The sequence below is a fragment of the Typha latifolia genome, chromosome 11, assembly GCF_019914945.1.
Source record: "Typha latifolia isolate L0001 chromosome 11, TyphaL0001v2, whole genome shotgun sequence".
NCBI classification, from domain to species: domain Eukaryota; kingdom Viridiplantae; phylum Streptophyta; class Magnoliopsida; order Poales; family Typhaceae; genus Typha; species Typha latifolia.
The window spans coordinates 8,306,783-8,324,368 of NC_133096.1; the positions used below are offsets into that span (position 1 = coordinate 8,306,783).

Sequence of the window (17,586 nt, forward strand, 5' to 3'; positions counted from 1 at the left end):
TATTTGATGAGAAAAATGGTCGAGTTATCAGATCAGAGGAATCTAGTAAAGGGCACATGGGTGGATTGGTCCCCAGTTTCATGATTAGGACACCAGCTCTGTTTTGCAGCAGCAATTTGGCTATTAATTATACGGAGAGTCTTTTCACCCTTGAGTTTGTGTTTATTATGAAAGAAAGGGAGATAATTATATGAATTAAGAGAAGGAAAAAAGAAAAGGAAGCAGAGAACAGACCTGTCTATAGTCTTTAAATGTTTTAGAGAGAGATTAATGGAAGATCTTCTCGTTGTGCTTCTTTCAAAGTAGTCACCAGAGAGTACCCAGCAACTGATTGCAAGCTATGTGAAGCTGAAGAGTGAATTGAAGTTCTCCTCCATATGTGAGCGAAGGAGTGAAGTCTCAAAAGTCTTAGCCTTCATTTTGGATGACAAAAACTCGTCTTATAATAATGACTGTCGGCCCACTCTCTCGCACTTCATGGGACTCATAGGAGAGGAAATTATTGGAGTAGTTAGGCAGAGAAGATAGGCAGAGAAGATCCTTGAGATAGAGAACCAGCCTCAATATGGCAACCTCTGATATTGATAGAGATGAAGATATCCACAATAAGAAGGGAATGCAACTATCCCAGTTGATGGGTGATGGACCATAGAACAAACCTCATACTTGGTTATATAAGTTGTCCGACAACGAGAAAAAAAAATACTAAAGTCTTAAAGTATATAAAAAATCAACAAAAGACATAGCTTAGAGGAAGCGTGTGCGAACGCAAAGGTTCCAACGCTCAACATCTTTATCACGGTCTCTGATGATTTAGATGCCACAACTCTGAGTGAACCCTAAGGAAGCTGGAACAAGAGTTTGATACTTGGACAGAAACATTACAAATAATAATCTAATAAAAAAAATAGCAAATAATAAAAGTGATTGCACCGGAGGAGGAGTCGACGATGATTCCTCTCATCCATGTGAGTTTCCGACATGGGGAGGCTCTTCCTCTTCTCTATTGAAACTCATTCTCTTAACCTAGCCAAGTCAACGGGGGGAAGGGAGAAGGAGAAGAAATGGTTGCCGACAGTGGGCGAGCGATAAGGGATGGGAAACTCAAGCATTGCTAAGTAACACTCGGTGGCCCTCAAGAGGGATGTACTATTTTTTTCAAACCATAAAAAAAAAATCATTAAATTTCAGAAAACACTTTGACAATCAAACGACAAATACAAGTGGATGTATTCTAACGATCTGTTCACAATGTATCAGCTCGAGTAGTATCGAAACAAGTCAGAATCATGAGAGCCCAACGTGTTTGGTGAATTGATTTTGACCTATTTAGACATAAAATGACTGTTTATGGCGTGATATAACGTTTAAGCCTTCCCACACATTGCAACACACCGTTTAATACGATTAAAATGGATATGGATCTTAAAATTGACATCCATTTATTTTGGCATCACTAAGATATCAAATGAAGCTCCTAAATACACCCCTCGCCCCGCCCTCCACTGTACTATTTTTGGCATGCAGAATTTAGTAAAAAGTATTCAGACAACCCGAATTCTAGCCGAGCTTTGAACGCCGGAGTGCTCTGAAACCGGCTATTGCCGGTAAAAGGGGGCGTGGATTAATCGTTAACGCAGAGTGGTGTTATATAAGCGCCAGCTCGCACTTAATTATTTAAAACGTATGGTCCATATCGGCCGTCCACGTATACAATAGGGAGAATAGACGGTGGTCTGGATATCCGCATAAGAAAACTTCCTGCGAGGCTTCTCGCACACGCGAGGGGGCGGGCGCTTGGATCCTTTCGGTTGTACAAAAGCCCATTTCTTTCCCTCTATTTACGTTTAAACGCCAAGTCCACCTAGGCAGGGTTATTATGGTAAAAGAGGGGTTAAGAGGGGCATAATGGGAAGCGCATGTTTAATAAAGCCGTGAGCCCGTTCCTGCTTCCACTGCCTGCCTCTCTTCCTTCTTCCTCCTCTCGCTCCTTTCTTCCTTCCTTCTCAAAACTGCTACCTTTTTTGGATCTCTTTCACTATTATTCGTATAGATTTCTCGGGTGTAATCTTTGCTGCATACGTATCTAGAAAGAGAGGAAGAGCTGTGGTGTTACTTGGAGTGCGCCATTGATGCGTGGTTTGTTGGAGAGCCATGCGATTTCGCCAGAGATCTCTGCGTCGAGCCATCCGCGAATCCCCTCGGCATTTGATATGATGAGGTTTTGCTTAGATCCCTCTTCTTCTTTTCTCTGTCTCTGCGATCTAATCTCGAAGGTTTTCAACTTTGTTTGAGAAGGAGATGGCTGTGACTCCTCCTCAGGCATGGATCGACTTCGTTGGGTATGGTGCCAACGAGGTCTCAGAGGAAGCGCTGGGGTTTGCGTCCTTGCAGTTATGGCTCGGCTTCCTGTCTTGTTTGATCCGATCGCGTTTTTACGACTCTAGAATTTTGTTGTTGTTGTTGCTATTGATACGAAAAAAAAAATGTTTCCGAGATATTCGATCTTTTCTTTTATTTCCGGGCTAGTGGTTTCACAATTACGTTATCTTTTTTTTTTTTTACTTTGTTTCCGAGATCAGCAGAGAGTTATGGTGGTTAATCGTGTTCTTCTCCTTAGTTTCAAAGTTATTGGATCACTTATTAGCTGGACTTTTGGGCGTTTCCAGTTCGGATATTGCTGGATTATGCGTTATTTTGGAATGAAGCGCTTCGGAATGTTTGATTTCTTGTGCCATATGTGATCTTGGGTAGTCTATCGTTGTGTCCTCCTGATTTCGATCTTCTATCAGGAAGGTTTCCTTCTTGCTTCATTAAAAAAAAAGAGAGCTTTTGTCTCATTCTTATCATCTTGTTCTGTTAATTTTTCTCTTTGGCCGGCGTTTTGTTCTTTCCTCTGCTTTCTTTCCTTGGGTAGTTTCTCCCCCGGATTTAGTCTCTATTTATTCTTCATTCGCTGATGCTTTCGGGCTGTTCCGGCTCCTACCTCTCTTTGTCGCTGTGTTATTAGTTCATCGCCTTTAATCTCCAGGACGAAGGTTCCTCTGGTTTTCTTTTTTCTTTTGCTCGATCTTCTGTGGATTTCAGCAAGAAGAGAGGTTCTAGATTCGGCTTCATTTTGTTCGGCTGCCATCGGACCCCTTTAACTACTAGTTCTGTTCTTCGCTGTTGTTTCTCTAAGAATAAAAGATGAGACTATATCTTTTCCCAAATTCGATTGATAGATCTTATTTTGCTCCTTTTGGTGTTCAAGTTTTAAGCAAGATCTAAGTTTGATACGTTACTGAGCTCCCCTCTGTGCTGGTCTTTGATACACAGATACCAGAGAGTGAGCCCAGAGTTCCTATCTCTTACCAATGGAAGGAAGCCCACCATCTTGAAAACCTACGAGGGAGACGACGCCGTCAACGCCGCCGCTCTAACCCCCAATTACACCCCCATCGAAGCAAAACCTATCATAAGAGCGCGGTCAACAGCGACGGCGTCGGCCAACCCATCCTCGACGAGAGACCTGCACTTCTCCCTCCCCTGCGCCGAGAACCCAACGCCCATCGCCCTCTCCGTCTCTACGACTACCCAGCAGAACGGCAAACACCATGAGATCAACGGGGGAGGAGGCGATCTACTCCTCCAGTGGGGCCACAACAAGAGGTCACGTCGCTCGCGGTCGGAGATCCGGGCGGCGGGGGACAACCCATCGACCACCAACGGGAAACGGACAATTAAGATCCGACGGCGACCGACAGCGGAGAAGGTGATGCCGCCGCCGCCTCCTCCGTGCGGGAGCTACACGAGAGGAGCCAATCTAAGGCCTTGTTTGCCTTCTCGAGATCCGCCTCTCTTCCATCACAGGTCATACTTCCCTCCTCTGGTTCTTATCCTTTTTGGCTAAAAGCCCTCCTCTTACGCCGTTATTCCTCTTATGCCCTCATCTTCTACCTTTTCCATGTCATCTCATAAGATTTTCTATGTAATTTAGCCCTTCTATTTTGTTTACCCATCTCGAATAATGTATAGTAAACTTTACCCTTTTTTTATTTATCTTTTTTCTTCTCTTTCTCTGTATATAAAGATAACTAACTTCTTCCTCCACTACCGAGCTTTTTATGTGTGGGTTTATAAATACCACCTTCCTTTGTCTTTTTAGTTGGTATCAGAGGTAGCCCACTACTTTAAACTTGGCAACAACAAACTACCAACTCACGCACGCTATTCTCCCACGATCAGGGCCGTCGAAGACCGATCCAGCGGCCATCCTCGATCCGAGAAGCGATCGCCGCCGTCTCCGCCGCAGAGAGCCATGAGCACGGAGGCGAAGCCGCCGCCGCCGCCAGATCTAGATCCGGCGGCGGAGAAGGCGCACCAGGAACCGCTGGAGTGGCCGCGGATCTACATCTCCCTCTCGAGGAAGGAGAAGGAGGAGGACTTCCTCGCCATGAAAGGCACCAAGATCCCGCAGCGACCCAAGAAGAGGGCCAAGAACATCGACAAGACCCTTCAAGTATTCTTCTCCTACATTTTTCTCAACTAATTTTCGCAATCTTTTTACTTGATTTTAATCTATTTATTCCCTTGTTGTTTTTATTTTTTTTTCCAGTATTGTTTTCCAGGGATGTGGCTTTCGGATTTAACGAGAGGGCGGTACGAAGTGAGGGAGAAGAAGTGCGTCAAGAAGGTATTAATTTAGATCTAAGATCTAGACTCGCCGTTATCTTCCACGTAGCCTCCGTGATGCGTGCCGCTATAATTAATTCGGTCCCTGGCTCACCTTTTACCATGCCGCAGTAATATAAAAGAGTCTAATTTTATAGTTTGGTAGGGTTCTGATTGGAAATTCTCCATTTCTTTTTTTGTTTTATGGATGGTGTGCAGAGGAGGAGAGGGTTGAAGGGGATGGAGAGCATCATGGATAGCGATTCGGATTGAGATGGGATGAGATGGGGTTATTGGAGAATGATGATTAATATAAGGGGCTAAATGGAAAAGTCACAAAGAGATAGAGAGGAATCGAGGAAATGGAAGGCGGGGAGATTCCTCTTTGGGCCTCCGGTGGTCAGTGGGTGAAGCTTTGGGTTTGGTTGTCGGTGCTAATCTTATATTTTGGTTTTATTCTTTCCCTGTGGGCCCTTGTAGTAGTACTACCTTTGGGGTGGCTTCTTTTTTTATTTATTTCTTCCTTCTTTTTTTTCTTCGTTTTTTTCTAAGGGGATTGAGGAGTGGTTTTGACTTTTGATCCCTCCCAATCTCCAGTTCTCATTCTAGAGAACAGATGAAATTTCTCTGGGTTAGATACAATTTATCGTCTATATTTTGGTCGAAATTTCCTCCACTTTTCTAAATTTTGTAAATCGTAATTACAAACATAGTTAATATAATTAAATAATTTAAATAGCTTAGCTTTTATTTTATATATTTTTTTCAGTTGGGTGATACAGAAAAAAAGGTCAATGAGACAGAATTTGAGATTAAGATATTTTTCAAGTTAATTGTATTTTGACCTTCTCAAAAAAAAAAAATTAAAAACTATTTAAAGTTATCACTAAGTCTGCTCCTTTAGTATCTCATTAAAGTTAAAAGATTGACTAATTTAATAGACGAATAAAAATGTAATTGTATCTTTCCCCTTTCTTTTGTGTCAGTAATCTTTATGTCAACTTCTTTATATTTTTAAATTTTTAATTGATCTGCTCTAAATTATTATAAAATTCACTTCTAACAAAAAAGAGAGAAGAAAAAATAAGAGTATTTTTGTCGATCTAAATTTTGAGAAGATGAAAGTAATTATTAACAGTAGAGCGTATATTTACACTACATTTGTAGGGTCGCATTTATTTTCATTACAACTGGATGAAGAAAATATGGCAGATAGAAAAGTAGAGAAAAGAAACAGAAAAGGAGAATAAAAAAAAATTATTTTGCTTTCGTTTGAATATAACAGAGAAATTATGTCATTTTTCCTCGCATTCTCTCATCCCAAGTATATGATGTTAACCCAATTTTCTTTCTTTTGAGGTGTTGCCAACTACCATACCCTCAGCTGCAGTACATTCCTACTGAATATGCTGCAGAAGATCCATATATGTGGATATTTGCCGTATCTACCAGAGATTCTGAAGAAATTGAAGACGTTGTTCATTTGACAGGCTAATAACAATAAACTCGGAAATTTGAGCGTTTTTTTGTAAATTTCGTTTATTTGAAAGAGACGGCCTTCGGCTTGAGGACTTTTGGTCTCTATTTCTAGTTCTCATCGTCCGTGTTGCACGTTACAAGTTGGTACTCACATAGCCTAGAATAGATTGATTCTCGGTGGACTTGGATAACTAATTAATTTTGCAGATAAGTGGGGACTTATTCCACCTAATTTGGCAGGTCCTGGATACACCTATAGGTTTGACTAGCATAATTTTGTTGCTGTAATAACTTAGATGGAATAAGAAGGATTTCATACAAGGGGACGAGGTCAAATTTTTTGAGAAAGAGAAAAATTCATCATGCCATTGCCTTCTGAGGTGGTAGCTAAGCATCATCAATCTAGTGTGGGGGTGGTAAAAAGAAGACCAATTTTAAAAGGAGGGACCACTTCCACTTGGTTGATGTGAACCTTCAACCAGCTTACTGAGGTTAGATAAAGTCTTGCGAAAATTAATTTTTTATAAAAGAAAATATCTGGATTACTATTTATCTTATCAGGATATCCACGAGTTATCGTCGATAAGGTTCTGCGTCATTGTAGCAAATCCGAACTCGCTTTTCTTTTTTGTTCGCGATTCACGGGGGTCGATGAGATCGCCTCTCACATGCCACGCGTGCCTTCAAATGCAATACAACTTGAAAAAGATAAAGATAACGTATTGGATATACAAATTCTGCTGTCCTTTTCTCCTCATCAAATCCTCCACCAGGAACAAATACTAGATATGAGAACAATTTAAGAAAATAATTTTTTTTAGTTTATAATCGTATTATCAAGACATATGTTTTAGTTTATATTCACTAAAATAGAGTGGAAATGCCATGGAATGAGACAGAAGGCTTGTTTGTGAACAAAATAATCTCATTTTTCTCATGAATGAGAACTGGAGATCTGTACAAAAGGCTCCATCCACTTAACCCAAAGAAGAGAGGGGGAAAAAAAAGAAACAAAATTAAAAACCCTAACAAGAGGTAAGCTATTACTCTTTTCCTTTGTTCTGCTGCTCTACTAATTTATCCTCCTCTTGTCTTTTTCTTTTCTCCCTATCAATCGGAATCGCTGTCGACGCTCTCCATCCCCTTCAGCCCCCTCCTCTTCTGCAAGCGGAAAAAAAGGTTGAAGAAATTAACAACATTTCCATTAGGAACCGAATAGATATGTGGGAATTCTTTTTTTAATATATATATATATATATATATATATAATACCTTCTTAACGCATTTCTTCTCCCTCACTTCGTACCTTCCTCTGGTTAGATCCGAAAGCCACATCCCTGGAAAACAATACTGGAACAAAGAATAAAGGTTAATTATTATGAGAAGAAGAAAAGGGAGCTACTGTTGTTTTTTTTTAAAGGTTTAAAAGGTTGAGATGGAGTACTTGGAGGGTCTTGTCGATGTTCTTGGCCCTCTTCTTGGGTCGCTGGGGGAGCTTGGTGCCCTTCATGGCGAGGAAGTCCTCCTCCTTCTCCTTCCTCGAGAGGGAGACGTAGATCCTCGGCCACTCCAGGTGAGGTTTCTCCGCCGGCGGATCTTGGTCGTGGGGTTGCGGCTTCGCGTCCGGGTTCGCCGACCACTCCGGCGTCGCGCACCCGTTAGCGGACGCCTTACGGGGGTGCTTCTCCGGCGGGGACGGCGGCGATCGCCTCTCGGATCGAGGATGGACGCTGGATCGCTCGTCGACGGCCCTGATCATTCCCGAAACAACCGGTGATGTGATGGTGGAGGTTGAGTCAAAATAAGGCAACATTTTGATACCGCATGGAAGAGGAGAAAAAAAAAAAGGGATGGGGATGGGGAAGAAAGCCGACTACTTATAACCAACGCACACACAGCTGTTTGCTGTTACTATCTCTACACCCAAAAAAAGCTCAAATGGCGAAAGAGCGGATTCCCGAAGGAAACAAAGAACTATAAAGGAAAAACAAAAACAATAGCGGAAAGGGAAGGGGAATATTGGGGAAGAGTAGGGTGTGAATCGCAAAAACGGAAGAAAAATAAAAACTACAATCTCGAAAGGTGAAAAAAGATCTAAGAGTTGTCACCATCCCAAGCACACAAATACAAAATATTCGAAAAAAAAAACCACGGAAATCTTGTGAGATGACAGGGGAAAGGTAGAAGACGAGGGCATAAAAGGAATAAAGGGAAAAGAGTAGGGCGTTTTTAGGTTTTGAGTCTAGAGGGTTACAAGGATAGAGGATGAGAACGGAATACCAAGGAAAGGGTTGGAAGGGACTATTATTTACCTGTGATGGAGGAGAGCCGGATCTCGAGAAGGCAAAGAATGCCTTAGATTGGCTCCTCTCGTGTAGGTCCCGCACGGAGGAGGAGGAGGAGGGGGTGGAGGAGGTGGTGGCGGCATCAGCTTCTCCGCCGTCGATCGCCGTCGGATCTTAATCGTCTGCCGCCTGTTGGTGATGGATGGGTCGTCTCCCGCCGCGCGGCTCTCCGATCGGGAGCCTCGTGACCTCTTGTTGTGGCCCCACTGGAACAGCAAATCACCTCCTTTTCCTCCACCTCCTCCGTTGATGTCATGGTGTTTGCCGTTCGGCTGGGTGCTCGTAGGGATGGCGGCGAAGGCAGCGGGGGAGGCGGCGAGGGGCGTTGGGCTATCGGAGTGGGGGGAGGAGGTCTGGTGGTCTCTACTTGGGGATGGGTTGGTCGATGCCGTCGTTGTCGACCGCGCTCTGATGATGGGCTTTGCTTCGATGGGGGAGTAATTGGGGGCTCGAGTGGCGGCGGCGGCGGCGTCTTCCTCGTAGGTCCTCAAGATGGAGGGCTTCCTTCCATTGCTAAGAGGAAGGCAATCCGGGCTCATCACTCTCTGGTATCTGTTTACATATATATATAAAAGAATAAGCCAAGTATAGATGGATCTGGTGAGATATAGATCGTCCTGAAAGAGATAACAAAGGACATGATAGAAGCGCTCAATAAAAATAGCTCCTTTGCATAACAGAGGGTACTTGGAAACCAACATGAGCAAAACAAAAACTCCTTAACAAAATTTGTAGTAGAAGTCCAAAAAAAATAACAAACAACGAAGAACACAACTAGTTGTCAGAAATTTCGATCCAGAGGATCCCAACTCTACGACAGCTTCAGAAGAAAGACAACAGAAGCAAAAGATGAGATGGAATGCCGGATTCGAAGGTAAAATACTAACTTCTCGATTAGAACTTGTGTGAAGCCAAAAGAATCCCTCGCCTCTTGGTACCCAGAAAAGAATTGAACAGAAGGGAAATTTTTTCACAAAACCAACGAAACAAACCAATGGGAACTTGCCAGTTCCTCCATGGAATAACTGGGCTAATCCGAGAGAAACAAGCAAGAAAAGAAAACAAATGGAATCCGAAGCGAAGCCGAGCCGGCGACATCAGAAGCCAAACCGATGTCGTCGCCTGACACCCCGTCGTCACCCGAATCCATCGGAGGCGATCTACATCCAGCGGAGAGGGCAAGCCATCTCCAGCCGGAACCGCTCTCCTAAGCGTCCTCTGTTTCCATCAACCTCTTCGGGAAGAAGAAACTTAGGACAAAGAAGAGTCGATCTCGAGCACCGAGGCCCTTCGCGAACAAATCGAAGAAACCCAACGAGATTAGAGCTCCGGAGAGCAGAGAGGCAAGAAGAACGATAGGGATCCGAGCAAACCTCATCATATCCAATGCCGAGGGGATCCGCGGAGGGCTCGACGGAGAAATCTCCGGCGGAATCGCATGACTCTCTAAGAACCCACGCATCAATGGCGTGATCGAAACAACACCACAACTCTTTCTATCTCTCCGTATGCAGAAAAGACAACAACAAGCACTCGAGAAATCTATACGAAGAAACGAGGAAGAAAAAGAAAGAGAGAGAAGAAGAAGAAGAAGAAGAAGAAGAAGAAGAAGAAGAAGAAGAAGAAGAAGAGGAGGAGGAATAGGAAGAAGAAGAAGAAGAAGAAGAAGGTAGAAGAAAGCGAAGGCAATCGGAAACGGGTTCAAGGCTTTATTGAACGGCTCTTCCGACTATACCCCTCCAAAATTTTGTTACCGTAATACCCCTCGAAGGCCTCAGGAATGTTTTCGTAAATATAAGAAAAAAGAGGGGCTTCTCTGCGAACAAAAAAGATCCAAGGGGCATCTTCTCGCTCGCTTGCTTCCTGGGGAAGCCTCGTATGACGAAATTTTTTATGCGGCTCGATTTGCTTGACTTTTCTATGCGGTCGCCTAAATCGCCGTTAGTTCGTTTCGTCTCGTCTCGTCTCGATGTGGATGGTTTTATGGGAAAGGATTTCTATTCACGGCGTTTAGATTATAATACCACCCGGATTAGCGATTTTGCACCCCTTCTTTACCGGCAACAGCCGGTTCAGCCGTTCAGGTCTTGTCCGTTCCCGATGCCATTTATGTGAAGCAACGTCGAGAGAATTTTTTTTTCCAAAATAAGTCACGGGAGAAATTTAGAAAAAACTCCCTACATTTTGTTTTTATTATTATTGACACCGTATTATATTAACATATATTATTAGAAATACAAAAGCTAGTTTAATTGATGGGCTGTTACAATAAAGGTGGGTCAATTATAATAATTGTAATGTCACAATGTAAGTTAACCTAAACTATCTTTCATAGGTAATTTTATTGAGAGGTATTTTAGTTTTTTATTTTATGAAGTAACATAAAATTGTTATGTTAAATTAAACTTAAGATTTTTTGGGGACAATAAAAAGTAAAATATAGAATTGAGTGATAAATATTTAAAGTGTTAATGATAATAAGAGAAATAATTAGAGTATATTTTTACAACTTGAAATATAATATAATAGGATGACACTCAGGCTTAAACAAATTTGAATTAAAACCCAATTGAACTTAGTCAACCTCGAACCAATTTGATATTAGAGCAAGATAAGTTCAAACTGAATAAGCTCTTAGTCAACAAACGAACTGATATATTTTGCTGAACTTTTTGGGCCCTTGTCCATGTTTTCTTTTAATCAGGGCTTGTGTTTGTGTCTAATTGCCGGGGTTTATAGAGAGTTTAGGTAAACTCATATTTTTAATTTTAATTTCATGTTTATCAAGTCGGTATGTTTTCGATCTTAATAAATTATCTACCCATAAAAAAAATCAAATATTATGAACAAGGCTAAGGTGATTTATTTGTTGTGATGGCCGATGGAGGAGATTTGGTTGTGGAGTTAAAGGAGATTGTGAAATCTATAGGATGTGAGAGAGAGGGATAATAGTGCTGATGATGGCGCCGGGTAGATTTATAATTTAAAAATGAAGGAGGGGGAGAAGTTGGTTGACCCTAAAAAATAAGGGGGATCGATAGTTGACGAGGGAGGAGCTAGCTGATGGCTAGGGTTCGAGGGAGGAGGGAGAAGATGGGCGAATCTATTATACTAGGGGGATCGACAGTTAAGAAGAAAGGGAATGGCGTCGACTTGATGACCTTGGATTGAATGAGAAGGTTGAGAGAGATAAGGTACGAGACGATACAAATATCAATATTCTTCTCTCCTTCAAAATGGTTGCTTTTCATATATTTAGAAACTAACCAAAATTTAAAATAATTTAAATTAACTCTAACATAAATATTTCGACATCGAACGTTTGAGCGTTATTAGATAGACTGCACTCTCATGTTCAGGTGTTTGAACGACGGGCGGCAACTGTTCGAACGTCAAAATCCGAGAGCACTTTTTCATCGGTGGAGTTGTGTCGTTCGAACCCTGGGCAGTAGTTGTTCATATGCCAAAATCCGATAACACTTATTCTACGATGAGCCTACGGCGTTTGAATGTCGAATTGCGACACTTTGAACGCCATAGCTACAACTGCTACTGTTGAAAAAAAAATTCAATGATAAACTAGTTCAACCCGGCAAACCCAATATCCACTAGGAGGTGATCCGATGAGGCCTGAACTACATCATCAAATTCGAGCAAAATATAATTTTGAGTGGATTTAGTTATCGAAAAAGTAAAATTTAATAAAATGGCTGACTAACTCTCCTTTTAAAAAAGTTAAAATAAAGAGATGGCAAACTTATCTCAGCTCGATCAAGTTCGGGTTATTTACATCATAACTTTTGAATTGTGATAGCTAAATGTGAAGCACTATACGAATTGGAAATCTTCCTTTTCCCACCTGAGAATAATGACATAGTGAATCACATAATTCCAAATGAGATCTATAATTATATTTTAGATGGACCTAGGAAATTAATACCACCTATATGCCAATTAATTATTTGGCCAACTTTAATTCATATACTATCCTGTGTTCGTCGGAATAATCACACATAAGCATACAAAAAAATTTATCCCAATGGGGTATGTGAAAAAAATAATAATAATTAAACGTATTCATCCAAGCTACGGATAGTGTCTGAATAGTGAATAGTAATTCTTTGAATTGACGGGTCAGGGAACGGATAAAAATACTTGTCGACTTCCTCCTATTCGCTTGCCACGTCAGCGGGTATAATTAAAAGAAAAAGACTAATAAAAATGATTAACGTAGTTAGATTTATCTCAAAAATGTAATCCACCTTTTATGATATCATTCTATGCAACATAAAAGAGGAGAAATTGGCAAAGATTGGAAGGGAAAACAAATGCCTTAATAGAACCTTCGATTGAGGTAAAATTATCGAGTATATTTAGAAGGGCATATGAGAGAAAAATGGAAACCATTCACATAATTAATTAGTAATCATCTCCATGGCTAAGTCTAATTAGATACTAAATTATGCATGAATAGGAAATTTTTATAATGTTCGCACATCTTATCGTTTTTTAAATTTTGAAATTTGGCTGGTTTTGGGGAAATACATAACAAATCTATTATTTTTATGTACTTCTTTTTAATTACTTCAATATTATGTGGCCAAATTTGACTTAATCTACCATATTATTCCACTTAATTTCACATGCTACATCTGGTATGCATGTAGATATAATTATTTTACCGAGCAAATTAAAGTTTTATAACCTTATGATTTGGCATGATTTTAACCTCTCAAACAAATTATAATTATTCTAAATTAACGGTGCGAATGTTAGAATCAATGTAATCCATTGGCAGTAATATATCTTCAAAATGAGACTATAATTCTGTTTGTTTAATTTAAACTTTTTCAAATAGTTACAAGTATAACTTGCGGGAGTTAAGTATTTAAATTTAAAGTATGTATTATATACTTATCTTATATGGGTTATATTTGAGTTTAAAGTACAAGGGAATCTATGTGTTGGTTAAGTTTAATATGAGTGTTTGTATTTATAACTTGTAATATGGAAACAAGATTCCTGAGATATGTAGATTGGTCTCTCTAATCGCTTCAGTAATTTATATAGGAGAGTAAAGGAATTGCATCTTAGTAATATAGTTTACTTGGATCAATCTGCATTAAGGATCTTTGGGTATGTAGTCTTCCACTGCATTAAGGATCTTTTGGATATATCAAAGTTCTTTGTAAACATTATTAACATAGAGAATGTATGTTGAAATTTGAAGAAAAAATGTTTAAATAATTTTATTTACCTTTTTTTAGCTTTTTATTATGCACAAATCTTTAGTGTTGGATAAAAAAAGCACTCGATCTTGAAGTTTAACTTAAGTATCACAACTAATTTCATGTAAGATTATGCTCAGATTGTTAAGGAAACACCGTTGAGTTTCTACTTCTCTCTCAAAAGAGAGAGTAAGAGAATAGTATACCAAAATATTGAGTCCTTCGCCGAAGCTACCTAGGGTTCTAGAGAATAAATAATCTATTTACCAGGGTAGATAATTACAAGCATTGCTACCATTATTCTTATTCTACCCATTTTTTTTTTGGTTGGGAATGAGAAGACACCATTATTTTAGAATTGCTGCAGGGAAGAGAAGCAAAGTATATTAGATGTAGCCTTCTCCATCTCGTGACAAAACCCCGGAAAGTAACAGAGCATTTTAAATAGCCTACAAGATGAAGATGTAGTAGTCATATGGGTTTTTAGTTAAATAAACTCTCACATGGTTGCCATTATCTCTATCATCACCACACTGTCATCCAGATTCCCCTGATCAAAACCTTTTCTCTCAAAACACTTTCATGAAGTGAGCCACTAGGGCACGTTTCTAGGGCTTTTGATTTTTTTCTTTTCTTTTTTCTATGTTGTGATTTGGGTATTGCTAGTATTAGATTTATTCCATGATACTGTAGAAATGTAGATAGAGATACTAAATAATACTTAACAAAAAGAAAGAAAGAATAGAGCCAGGCCAAGTGGGAGTAAATTTTCCAAACCCTAGACATTCTTGGGCTTAGAATCTTTAGCCAAGATTGAGTTCACTGGGCCAAAATTGCTAGACAGAGACACAGAATAGGTGAGGTATTAAATTTTCCATGGCCAAGTTCATACTTCCTGGCATTATTGTAATCAGTTGGTGTTAATGACTGAACATTATGCACCTTTGATTTAGTATGCAAAAAAAAAAAAAAAAAAAAAAAAAAATCATGCCAGAGATCTAGAACAAGCAAAAGTGTTCCTACTGAGATACCTTTTTGGCGAATTAATTGCTGATGCAACAAAATCCTTGTAAAAGATGACATTGCAATCACAGACTTTACATGAGCATAAGAAGAATAAGCATTTTCCACCAGCTACAATGCATTTTTGAGATGAACATCAACTACAACTCTAGAAGGCAATTCTATGCAGGTGCACCAACTTGCAGGCACAGCTCTTCTAATGGAAAAGCCTAGGCACTGATCGTTTCGGTATCTTCCCTTCAAGTTTTAGTCTTCTATAAGCTTCTCTAACGTGGCAAGGCCTGATGGGACCATTCTCCTTTCTCTCTGTCATAACTACTCTAGCTACAATACAGAGAGAAATTGTCAAAAGGAAATAAAGATTTTAGAGAAAATAAAGATTTTGGTTCAACAACTTTTTTCTGGAAAAAGTTAGTGTGGAAGTTCGGTGGTAAGAATTACAAGAGCTAATATATATGTAATAATGAAGCCTCAAGCTTTGCAAACCATATGCTGTCTATGTTTGAATCAAACAATGGGCTGAGAAGCTTAACTTCAAAATTCAAACAGAAATAAGAAACAATTTCCAACAAATGGTGATCATATTTGAGTTGACTTCCTTTCACAAGTCAGTAATGAACAATATCAGGCAAAGAATAGATGTGCATCATGTCATAGAGAGTCAATTAGTCAAACTCAACTTGCCTGTCTCAATGAGCTCCCCAACGAACATTTTTGCTATTCCTGACACCACAATAGTCGTGGGCATAGAAATCTTTTGACTCCCTGTAATACTAGTCAATAGCTGTAATAAAACAGAAACAATGTGTCAAAACAAACATCTGAAATAAACCACAGCAACTGCAGCAAACAAGTAGAAGCGGAATTTCATCCACTAGTAACATGATATTACTGCTAATACAGAATACATGTTAGCTAATGGCTGGGATAGTATTCCATGGGAGCATGCCCTTGATGGTCATCTACAATCAACTCTGAGCTGCTATTTACCAAGGAAAGATATAATGCTACAGGATTTATCATCAAGAATCAGAGTATAAAATTAAAACATAGCCAACAACTCAAACGAGAAAAGAAAATAAAGATGCATGTGCTCTTGTAAAGACAGTCCGCCAAGTAATGACATTGATCCTACTGAATTACATGGTTTACAACTTTGCATACCCTTCTCATATTAGCTTTCTGAAATCCAGATCTTCGGAATGACTCATATCGACTCATTTGCTCCTCTGTAAATTGGGACAGAATTGCCCTGACAGAGAGAAGAGAAAATAAAAAATACAAAGAAAATTATTTTTTACTTAGATTATTATGAAATTAATCTGAGCAGAAGATCTTGACTTCACAAAAGCAGGGATGAAACTTTTAATACTACATTGCTTAATGGTCAGAACAAGATGTAACAGCGTGCACAGCGTAAGAAGCAGCACTATTTCAATTCAGGCACAAGTAGAAAGTCTTGACACTCATGTGGTAACATTGTAAATTATATCGGGTGAAGAGAATGCCATATATTATTCTCAAATTTCAATGAAATTTACAAAGTCCCATTGGACTCAACCAATTTCAATAGGATGGTTTCTAGTCAAAGACAATTTTGGACAAATTGAAGGCATCCCAAAGAGGAGACAGGAAACAAAAACTAGGTTAGAAACATGAGAAAATATATGACAACCTCATATGGGCAGAGTTCATTGCAGAAGATCGTTAAATCAAGCATATGAAACACACAGGCTACCCTAATTGATTCAAACATAAGGCACTGTAGTTCCAGACACTGTTGTTATGGGCAGGGGAGCGACCTCTCTTAAAGTTAAAACCTCAATGGTGAACTGACAAGAGGAAAATTACATGTCTAACAAGTCCTTGGAAATTTGTATCAACAAAAATGCTTCAAATTTGCTTTGAATTTTCACAGACTATGCAAACATATGGATGCAAAGCCTCTTCAACAATTCAGTTCATCAGTTGTAAATTCCTTCGTCAACTCAAATAGTACCAGTGAATTGCAACTAGTGATTAGCACTAAAATTATGATATTTTCTTATGTCAATTTTTACTACAGAGAAAGATTAGAAGCTTTCCCCAAATTGAATACCAGAGAATTGTTACTATCAACAAAAGAAGTGAACAATAATAATATTATAACATCATCATTGAGCCTGCCTAACGCGTGAAATTTTTTTATTTGCAGAAGTATTCCTATAAACGAACTAGATTCCAGTATATTGTTATAGAGTGATAATACTAGAATACTTTAACAACTCAGAGTATTCGAATACCCAGACCAGGGGATTCCCAACCTACACATAAAGATGAGTTCTCTATCCGATTTCTTTCATTATATCTCGGTATAGTTTAATTCCACCTCTAAGATTTTGATCTATATCTCTATTCGCTAATCTTGACAGTTTTTAGGGCAACTCACTGCATCTTCGCCAACTTGTCGGGATCGCCTCTGGATGGGAGCTTGTCGAGCTCGACTTCCATGTTCTCCTCCTCTTCATCGTCTTCTTCCTCCTTTCCCTTCCCTCCCGCGCCCCCAGCAGCCGGCGGAGGGGCGGCGGACGCCGGTCGAGACTGCGGGTCGGCCTCCTCCTCGTCGGCTTCGGCGTCCGCGGCAGCGACCTCCTCCTCCTCCGCCGGCACCGGCGATTCCGGCGGTGATTCTTGCTCCTCGACGGCCGCTTCGAAGGGGTCCTTCATCGGCTCCCTCCCGCAACCTAAAACGCTAAAACCTTCCTCCAGAATAAGTTTCTCTATTTCGACTTAAATTAAAAGAAATACAAAATAAAAGAAATATATAATGTATATGATAATAAATAAACCTTTTTTCTTTTTCTTTTTCTTCTAGTAAT

The 17,586-nt window shown here is 39.9% G+C and overlaps 3 protein-coding genes across 6 annotated transcripts; 1 reads left to right on the top strand and 2 right to left on the bottom strand.

Annotated features, from left to right (window-relative positions):
- Positions 1-1,928: 1,928 nt before the first annotated feature.
- On the top strand, positions 1,929-5,320 carry LOC140797599 (uncharacterized). 2 transcript variants are annotated; one of them, XM_073151180.1, is made up of 6 exons: positions 1,958-2,221; positions 2,299-2,393; positions 3,319-3,852; positions 4,228-4,501; positions 4,598-4,675; positions 4,873-5,320. In XM_073151180.1, exons 2-6 carry the CDS (start codon positions 2,302-2,304, stop codon positions 4,924-4,926), a joined length of 1,032 nt encoding a protein of 343 aa, XP_073007281.1. In that variant the 5' UTR covers positions 1,958-2,221; positions 2,299-2,301; the 3' UTR covers positions 4,927-5,320. The 2 variants fall into 2 exon arrangements, with proteins under 2 accessions (XP_073007282.1, XP_073007281.1); XM_073151181.1 differs by lacking the exon at positions 2,299-2,393 and having other exon boundaries at positions 1,929-2,221.
- A 1,716-nt stretch (positions 5,321-7,036) lies between these two features.
- Positions 7,037-10,244, bottom strand: LOC140797419 (uncharacterized). Of its 3 annotated transcripts, XM_073150833.1 has the most exons (6): positions 9,851-10,158; positions 9,365-9,765; positions 8,445-9,029; positions 7,577-7,883; positions 7,405-7,482; positions 7,037-7,293 (listed from the first exon to the last, which is right to left on the bottom strand). In XM_073150833.1, exons 3-6 carry the CDS (start codon positions 9,014-9,016, stop codon positions 7,243-7,245), a joined length of 1,008 nt encoding a protein of 335 aa, XP_073006934.1. In that variant the 5' UTR covers positions 9,017-9,029; positions 9,365-9,765; positions 9,851-10,158; the 3' UTR covers positions 7,037-7,242. The 3 variants fall into 3 exon arrangements, with proteins under 3 accessions (XP_073006934.1, XP_073006933.1, XP_073006935.1); XM_073150832.1 differs by lacking the exon at positions 9,365-9,765 and having other exon boundaries at positions 9,851-10,244; XM_073150834.1 differs by lacking the exon at positions 9,851-10,158 and having other exon boundaries at positions 9,484-9,590.
- A 4,475-nt stretch (positions 10,245-14,719) lies between these two features.
- LOC140797151 (transcription initiation factor TFIID subunit 11) lies at positions 14,720-17,504 on the bottom strand. Its single transcript, XM_073150421.1, has 4 exons — positions 17,157-17,504; positions 15,893-15,980; positions 15,413-15,512; positions 14,720-15,052 (listed from the first exon to the last, which is right to left on the bottom strand). The coding sequence occupies exons 1-4, from the start codon at positions 17,432-17,434 to the stop codon at positions 14,925-14,927; spliced, it is 594 nt and encodes a 197-aa protein (XP_073006522.1). The 5' UTR covers positions 17,435-17,504; the 3' UTR covers positions 14,720-14,924.
- Between the last annotated feature and the right edge of the window lie 82 nt (positions 17,505-17,586).

Bases quoted from the DNA above. Each gene is read 5' to 3' on its own strand.
- LOC140797599 (XM_073151180.1), top strand. From the start codon at position 2,302: ATGGCTGTGACTCCTCCTCAGGCATGGATCGACTTCGTTGGGTATGGT. The intron at 2,394-3,318 runs GTTATGGCTCGG...TTTGATACACAG, and splicing joins CTGGGGTTTGCGTCCTTGCA to ATACCAGAGAGTGAGCCCAG. The intron at 4,676-4,872 runs GTATTAATTTAG...GATGGTGTGCAG, and splicing joins AGAAGAAGTGCGTCAAGAAG to AGGAGGAGAGGGTTGAAGGG.
- LOC140797419 (XM_073150832.1), bottom strand. From the start codon at position 9,939: ATGCGTGGGTTCTTAGAGAGTCATGCGATTCCGCCGGAGATTTCTCCG. The intron at 7,884-8,444 runs GTAAATAATAGT...GGGAATGATCAG, and splicing joins CCGGCTCTCCTCCATCACAG to GGCCGTCGACGAGCGATCCA. The intron at 7,294-7,404 runs GTATTATATATA...TTCCGCTTGCAG, and splicing joins AGAAGAAATGCGTTAAGAAG to AAGAGGAGGGGGCTGAAGGG.
- LOC140797151 (XM_073150421.1), bottom strand. From the start codon at position 17,434: ATGAAGGACCCCTTCGAAGCGGCCGTCGAGGAGCAAGAATCACCGCCG. The intron at 15,513-15,892 runs GTATGCAAAGTT...GTTTTATTACAG, and splicing joins AGAAAGCTAATATGAGAAGG to CTATTGACTAGTATTACAGG. The intron at 15,053-15,412 runs GCAAGTTGAGTT...TCTGTATTGTAG, and splicing joins TGGGGAGCTCATTGAGACAG to CTAGAGTAGTTATGACAGAG.